This window comes from Nicotiana attenuata, chromosome 6, assembly GCF_001879085.1.
Source record: "Nicotiana attenuata strain UT chromosome 6, NIATTr2, whole genome shotgun sequence".
Taxonomy (NCBI): domain Eukaryota; kingdom Viridiplantae; phylum Streptophyta; class Magnoliopsida; order Solanales; family Solanaceae; genus Nicotiana; species Nicotiana attenuata.
The window spans coordinates 64,387,958-64,396,872 of NC_031994.1; the positions used below are offsets into that span (position 1 = coordinate 64,387,958).

The following is an 8,915-nucleotide window of genomic DNA, read 5'->3' on the forward strand; positions in this document are numbered from 1 at the left end:
ATCAAGTGAGTGAAAATAATATTTTTTTGTCTTTTTACAATTTCAAAAAATAAAATAAATATGACTTTTCTATTCAGTTTTAATGATCACAATTCCAATGTTGTCAAGGTTTATTCGGTTTGAGTTTAAGAGCCCGTTTGGATTGGCTTATTTTAAGTGCTTTTAAGTCAAAATGGCTTTTAAGCTATTTTGTAGTGTTTGGATAAAGTAAAAAAAGTACTTTTAAGTACTTGTTTTTAAACTAAAATGACAAAAATAACCAAAAGCCAAAAGCTAGAATTCCTAACTTATGGCTTTTGGCTTAAAAGTTACTTACAATAAGCCCATCCAAACGGGCTCTAAGTTATTATACGTTGTACATGTCAGCAAAAGAATATTTACATGTAAACTTTCTTAAAAATATAAGATTTGTAATCTTGATATAAGATAAACTCGATGTCTGAAATGATATTATATATCCTACACCATGTACAATAATATAGTAGTCATTTTCATTGAGTCTATGGTGGACCACATCCACTTCAAATGAAACACATGCATTATTATTTGTTGGTAGCAAAAGCGAAAGACACCATCTATAGTAGAATTTACTTCAACTCAATTACTAAAAGCTTTTATTATCCTTGTATCACCTTCAAAATGAAGCAAATTCAAGAGGTCCACACTCCACTATGGTTGAAGAAAAGGGATATACACATACACCATCAACATCTTCACCAACAAAATATACTCTCCCTCTATAAGAATCTCCCTGTTGTACTCTTTCAACGTACCAAACTTTCTACTTTACAAAATGGTTTCTTTCCGTAGTTACACTCTCTCTATTTCCTACTTCCTAATTTTCTCAATCCTCTTTAGTACTCCTTCACATGGAGCGTTTGTTGAGGAACTTTCTGATAATCTAGCCATAAAACGAAGTGAGAAAACGAGCCATCTCCATTTCTACTTCCATGACATTGTCAGTGGAAAAAATCCTTCTTCAATCAAAATTATATCACCAGGAGGAGATGGAATCTACGGTTTTGGAAAAACTTTCATTTTTGATGATGCATTAACAGTAGGACCTAATGCTACATCCAAGGTTATAGGAAGAGCACAGGGGATTTACGCCATCGCTTCGCAGAGTGAGCTTGCCTTGCTTATGGTTTTGACCTTTGAGTTCAATGAAGGCAAGTATAATGGCAGCAACATAAGTATACTTGGGAGAAATTCAGTTCCCAGAGATGTTAGGGAGATGCCTATTGTGGGTGGCACTGGACTGTTTAGGTTTGCTAGAGGTTATGCATTGGCCCATACTTTTAATTTTGATATAAAGAGTGGAGATGCTATTGTAGAATACAATGTGTTTGTTCAACACTTTTGAAGTATTTTGAGACTGATTAGCGCTATAGTTAAGAAAAATTGTGCCTAGAGCTTATATAAATAAAGTAGCAGTCCCAGGCGCAATTATTTTTTATTATTCCATCCATGGCAAGCTATTAGTTTCTTTTTCGCTTTTCTGGGTATTCTAAATTATTGTCTTCTTTTAATCGAAAAGTTTTATTCCTAATGATCTTTCAGCTCTTTCCTTTTCTATGTAATACGCCGGTTCTTCTCGGTCATGCTTGGTAATTGTTAAGTTAATCTTCTCCCTATCTCTTTCACTGAATCTTCTCCTTTCCCTAATAGTTTTAAGCCAATTTTTTTTTAAAATCTATATGTTCCTTCTCTTTGCAAAAATCTTGTCCAACAGAAGGGACATGCTATTCATGAGATGAAAATACAGACAAGTTCGAGCTGCCTCCTTTTGATACCCACACAAACAGCCCTTCCCCTGAAAAAATCAAAGAGAAGGTTAAGACAGAAACAGTGGATATCAGAATGGGCACAGTTTATTTACATTTATAACATTTAGTTCTTTTACTTCTATACATAATTCGAACTGAAAGCAGTAAATTTAACTGCATTGGTTGCTGATCGCCTAGGATCCGTACATGAGGAAAAGTTGCCGGTGAGGGCACAAACAGCAAATGCTTGGAGGTGGTACTGAAGGCTTGCGGTTGACTAAACCACAAAGAAAGCAAAGTGCAGTTATTCTTCCCAACATTTCAGTGATCTTTCCACTTAGTCCTCCATTACTGCATATTATTTGTTTAACCTTCCTGTCTCCATGTATTAATTGGACATATGCACTTGAAATTTATTCCTTTTTTTCTCTTTCACTTCTCTTCATTTCTACTACCTTTGATATGCAGCTAACCATAAACACAGGAATGAAGGTCGGACAGCTCAAGAATATTAAGCTTAAAAGCAAAACTAATAGTAGCAGTTGATAGAGAACCTACAACCTTACCAGTTAACAAAAAATCTATGAACTTCAAGCACAGTAGATAGAAAAAACTGGTCAAATTAGCCAGCGAAACTTGGTAATGGACAAAATCTGATAGGAACGAGGACTACATAGTTTTAGTCTTAGTATACCCGTGGATCAAACTAATTTTTGAAGGAAGTTGCAAAAAGCATTTGTTAGACTGTGCTAAGTAGTCATTCGCTATTTCCTTCCTCCAGGCATTTCTCTATGCTTCCGTACCAATTCCACTGGAAGCATAGGCCAGCAACACGTAATATTCCAGCAGCTATCACTTCGACAAATGCCATCAGGAATGATCTTTGAGGAGATAGACCAGCAGTTGCTATGGAAAGCAAGAATCCCTCAAAGTTGCAGGGGACAGTAAAATTTCCCGATTTAATGCCATTCAAAGCTATCTTGGCAACTTCGTCAGCTTTCATGGCACCAGAAGAAGCTGCTATTATACTAGTCACCCGTGGCCTTCTTTTGTTCTCTGCAATAACGATGAGACTTTCATAATTGTTGTTCAAACGGGGGAAATACTGAAAAATAGATGGTAAAAGAGTATAACCAAAATTATTCAGCCTTAAGCTGATTATCAGTCAGGTAAGCTGAAGCACCTATCAAGTACATTAAACAATGTGTGCATACCTCAGAAGCAAGGGCACTAGGAGTATCTAAGATTTCATCTCAAATGCTTTGAATGGGATGGGTGCAACACCGACAGTGATGATGATGTCTCCCAAGGTTCAATATTAGTGCATGCATTATCTCCATGCGCACTCTTCATATTGTTTCTTCTTCTCTCTTCTTTCGGATTGGTAAATAGTATACTATTACATAAAATAAAGAGAGCACCAAGTAGGTTCACACAAAAAAATGCAGCAACAGGTTACAATGGTTAAATGAGAATAGAGACAAAACTGCAAGACTGAAATATGCAAATAAGAATAGAGAAGTATCACAATCAAAAAGTCATATAGAATGGAACTCCTGAACTCGCATAAGCATGTCAACACCTTGACCACATTCTTCTTACTAAAAAGAAGCAGAAGCAATACACATTAAGCTTCAAACTGCTCTAGAGCTGTACTATCCAAATAGACCAAACGACACTCCAATGCAGCATTTAACATCCTGTCAGGTTCTAGGAATCCTCATGCCATTTCAAGAAGATAAAAGGCAGAAACAGATTTTGCATAGCCAATTGAATCACGATAAAATGTACTCCATTTAATATGTGCAACACATCATGAGCTATATCTTTATCAAGGAGCAAATATTTTCTGGTTCTGTTCCTCTAGGCATCTATAATAAATTGACTAATCAATTTGTGCTATCCCATGCTTACAACTAACAGTTCTGAGTAATTGGTTAAAAGACCAGTGCTATCGTCTTTTTCATTCTCAACTTGCTTGATCAAACTTCTATGTGCTCTATAAAAGGAGATAAAGAAAAATGAGACTAAAGAAAAGGATATACAACTAACATATCAATTTAGATTCAGAGGTAAATCTAGTATTTAGAGTTAGTGGTTTCGGAGTGGATATGGTCATATTACATTTTAAATTTTTTTCATGAGACACAAAATAAAAATTTTCGAAGATTACTATCTAGTTAATCAAGATTGTGGTTAATAATATATGAATTATTTTTAGTTAGATTTAAAGTTTTATGTATTAAAATTTAGTATACTATATAACGTAGCTTACGACGGGGCGTGCTAGTATCCCTATGGCCTAGCCAATTTTGAAATTTGTAATTGAAAAATAGTCATTATTTTATACAGAAATAATAGAGCCGTCAAAATGGGCTTGGCCTGTCAGGACAGCCCGCCCGGCTCGCTATTTGGATAGGATTGGGTTGGAATTTTTTTAGCCCATTTAAAACTGAAGCTTATAAGCCCGGCCCAAGTTAGTCCGTTGGCCCTTGAGGCTTGACCGAGGTTGGGCCTGGGCCGGCCCGTGGGCCAAAATTAATTAAATTTAAATTTAAATATTTAATATTTAAAAAAAATAAAAACTAAAAAATTATTAACTATAATCTCTATTCCTCAAACTTAGATTGCTCATTTACCCGTCCGTATCAACTAGAATTTGAATTTTTGATATGGATGTAGTATGCAAGATTAGTTTTTCTTTTGCTTAATTAACAACGAACTAGGAAAATTTTAAGTGGCCAATAATAATTTTTTCAAAAGAAAATATTACTTTAAGTGGCCAATGATCAATTTGGTTACTTTAATATATTATTAATAATTAAACTGCACCTCAGCTTAGAAAAAGATCAAGTTTTAATACCTAAATAAAATTGACAACACTAGCAAATTTCATGAATTTTAAAATTATTATGGACTATAATGATAGAGTCAACAAGTGATGTTAAACCTAAATTAAAAAATTTCAACATATAAACTTATTGAAACAATCCATGAACATGAGAAAGTGAAGAAAAAGTATTAAAAAATATTCATTAAAAAAGAAGAGTTAGAACTATAGAATTTGCATTTCAATTACGAGATTTCTTGTTAAATATCAAGATTCTTGTACGCTCTAAACAAACAGAAGTCGTTCAAATGATTAAGAGACTATGTCATACAGAAATATTTATAGATATAAAGAAAAAAAATGAAGGGCTAGCCCGCGGCCCTCTTAGGGCTGGGTTGGGCTGGCCATTTTAAGGCCCATTTAGATGGAGGGCCGGCCTGCCCTAGCCCACCAAATTTAAAAGTCCCTGAGGTTTGGGCTGGGTTGGCTGGGCTAGCCTGTTTTGACAGCTCTAAGAAATAATATTTGAATAAAAATCCTTAGCAAATAGAGAAAAGAATCCAACATACTATTAAAACTCCGGTATATTATACTGGAGTTCAAACTTTAAAGACACCTTATATGCGAATTCCAATATATTATGTTGGAATTCACATGCAAAGTAATTTAAACTCCAACACATTATACTGGAATTTCATATATAAAAAATTTGAACTCCAACATGCTGGAATTTTTCTGGATTTGAACTTAGGGTATTTTTATCCAAATTTTATTATCGCATAAAAATGGCTAAAATTCGACTAGTTTTAAAATAGTAATCCATCCGTTACAAAAAGATTGTCTTAGTTTGACTTAACACAAACTTTAACAAAGAAGAGAAACTTTTGAGATATGTGGTCTTAAATAAGTCATAGCATTTGTGTGATTATAAAACTTTTGAAACTTGTGGTCTGAAATCTGTCATGACATTTGTGTGGCTATAAATGCTTCTTATTAAGGAAATATTGAAAGGTGTCAATCTTTTCGAAATCATCGTACTATATTATAAGTAGGGGTGTTCATAAAAACTCGAAAAATTGAACCAAACCGAAAACCAAACCAAACCGATCAAAAAAACCGATACTTTTTGGTTTGGTTTGATTTTGGTTTTGAATTTTAAAAACCGATCAAATTTGGTTTGGTTTTGATTTTAATCAGAAAAAAACTGAATCAAACCGACTATAGGAGTAGCTATTTCAAATTTATTATTACACCTATATATATGTATATTTTTATACAAAGTTTCAAATTTTTTATGGTAAATGTTAATAGTTTGCACTTTTAGTATAGTTCTTTACCTTTACATTCTAGTTTGATTGGTAGCTTTCTTTTGTTAAGTGTAAGAATCCATTTCGTGTTAAAATAAATATATTTTTAATTGAGTCCTTAAATTATTCATCACTATTTGATTCAATTATCATCAATATATCTTGGTAAATAATAGATTTCTCAAAGGGCAATTGATTTGATAGTGTTACGTTGAAAATGTGGTCGCCGGAATATGTGTTTGGTAGTGTATGTCTTATATTTAAGAAAAAACCGATAAATAACCGAAAAAACCGAAAAACCGACAAAACCCGACATAAACCGAATCGAGAAAAAAACGACTTAATTGGTTTGGTTTGGTTCTAATATTTGAAAAACCGACTTACTTGGTTTGGTTTCTTTTAAGGGAAAAACCGATCCAAACCGAACCATGAACACCCCTAATTATAAGTATGAAGCCCCAAAGTGAATATTAAATTACTATATTGCCCATTAAACATTGAGCGGCACTTTTACCCTTCTCTTAAACACTGTTTCCATAATAATTTTGTATCACAAAGTAAACTTACGTTACAATAAATAATAAATTTGTTCTACCTACTAAACACCAATGTAATGTGGATAGACGAAAAACAACTAGAATGAGAATTTGAGGAGTTGCAATTAATGGTACAAATAAACCAAATTCTCTTCAATTGCTATTTGTACTCTGTTTAATGCTACTGCTACACATTTTAACATAATCTCAGTTAATCAAAAATTCAAAAACAAATGAAAGGAAATAGTGACAATTGATAATAGGTGAATTTGACTATAATCACGCACCGAATAACCACCTTCTTGTGAACTTTAATGTGGAAAAATGACAACAAAATGCTCTTATTGGTACTTTTCATGATTTGCAGGTGATATAGGTGTAAGGAAGGCTAAGGAGCAGTTTGGAGTCAACTATTGATGAAAAAAAAGCTAATTGTTGCATTTCCCAAGTGACCCATTCAAAACAGGCCAAATTGCCCGGATACAGGGTCTACCGAGGTTCCACCGCGACCGCGGTGAAACCGCGGTGGAAGGTAGTCTCTGAATAATTGAAGATCCGCGAGGGTATTTTACCGCGGTTCTACCGCGATCGCGGTAGAACCGCGGTAGACACAGAAACTTCGGGGACCAAAGTGTAAAACACGGGATTTTTAGACCTAAACCCTATTTTAAACACTAGACTTCGCCCAAGAGAGGCATATATTGATTTTTTAGGTTTCTTAGCAAGGAGAACAATTGTGAAAAAGTACTCTAAACATCTTTCTTCTTTTCTTTTGATTTTATGATGAATTCAAGTTTAGTTTATTCTCCCATAACTATTGAGTAGCTAAATTTCTTGTCTAAGGCTTTGATGGAACCTATTGGGTGATGAACTTCTTGTTTATGTGAATACAAATTGCTAGTTTAATCTTTATTTGTTCAACTTCGTGTTCGTTGTAGTTAATTGACAGGATCCTCAATTAGCTGTGCCTATTTAGTGTGCATAACTTGGAAAAGAGTGCATATTTAGGGTTTTGTTGAACAACACCACTCCTAGATTATTAGAGGAATCTATAATTGCGGGTTTAAAGGCGGGATTAGGAATAACGAAGCCTTGGGTGCAATCTAAAGTGAATTGTGCTAAATAAAGCAAGCTAGTGTATCTCGGGAGAGTGCAATAGTAGATTACTGTGATTACTCGGGAGAGATTTGCGGTAAGATTAGTGTTCATGATTGATAGAGGTGTGTGGGTGAATTTGTATGAGCATAAACAGAAGGGATTCCATCAATAGGGGAAATCATTGCCTTAGCTTTTTCTCATAATTGTTTACAACCCTTTTTATTAGTTATAGCATTGTAGTTACTTGAAAGTTAGTTAGTAAAGAACACTCAATTGAGAATTTAAATATTTGGGAAGCTGATTCTGAAGACTTGGTGGATCTGAAGGTTGCAACTGATAGGTTAACTCTCTGTGGGATATCGACTCCGGACTTGTAAACCGGATTATATTTGCAGCGACCGCATTGTCCTTTTTATAAGGCGTAGTTGGGCGTGATCAAATTTTGGCGCCGTTGCCGGGGAGTTAACGGAATTATCAATTGCCATTGACAGAAATATAAAGATTCTTATTGTAGTCAGTTTCCTCTCTACCAACTCTTTCATTGAAAATTTTGATGGTTGTTGATCTGGGTACACAGGTGCATGCCTAGAAATTCTACGAGGACTGGAGAACTACTTGAAGGACTCACAGAACCCGAGAAGACATTCCGGGCATTGAATCGTGCAAACAAAAGACTTCAACAATCACAACAAACACACCAACTCGAAATTGACATGGGAGACATAAACGACCCCAACGGGAACGTCAGAAATGATCAAATGGCACCTCCTGTGCCTGAAGGTGCACTTTATGACTGGGCACAACCCACAGCTGACAATCTGGCCACTGCCATTATTGTGCCCGCGATACAAGCTGAATCGTTCCAGATCACAAACAACATGCTACACTTGTTGCAGAACAAGGGACTTTTTTCTGGGACACAAACAGAAGACCCTCAGTAGCACTTAAAGAACTTCCTGTCTATTTGCAAAACTCAAAGGCAACCGAACGTGACTCCAGAAGCAATCAGATTATTATTGTTTCCATTCTCGGTAACAGGAGCTGCTCAGGTTTGGCTAAACTCGCTTCCCATAAACTCTATAGCAACTTGGGATGAGTTGGTCAAGCAATTTCACAACAAGTTCCATCCTCCTAACAAGACCGCTCAACAGATTGATGAAATTGTGAGTTTCAAACAGAAACCAATGGAGACACTACACGAGACATGGGGCAGGTTTAAAGGAATGTTGGTTATGTGTCCCCACCATGGTGTTCCAGAGCAGATGTTGGGACAACGGTTTTACATGGGATTGTCAGACAGCTTGAAGAATATAGTTGATGCCTCGGCTGGTGGGGCATTCTTGAGCAAGACTTGGAGAGAAGGTCAGAATTTGCTCGA

The 8,915-nt window shown here is 35.3% G+C and overlaps 1 protein-coding gene and 1 pseudogene across 1 annotated transcript; one reads left to right on the top strand and one right to left on the bottom strand.

Moving 5' to 3' along the window:
- On the top strand, positions 709-1,634 carry LOC109227106 (dirigent protein 19-like). Its single transcript, XM_019392127.1, has one exon. The coding sequence runs from the start codon at positions 794-796 to the stop codon at positions 1,361-1,363; it is 570 nt and encodes a 189-aa protein (XP_019247672.1). The 5' UTR covers positions 709-793; the 3' UTR covers positions 1,364-1,634.
- The window catches only part of LOC109227910, a 17,509-nt pseudogene continuing 11,117 nt past the window's right edge, over positions 2,524-8,915 (bottom strand).

Excerpts from the sequence above, each read along its gene's own strand:
- LOC109227106 (XM_019392127.1), top strand. The coding sequence starts at position 794 with ATGGTTTCTTTCCGTAGTTACACTCTCTCTATTTCCTACTTCCTAATT.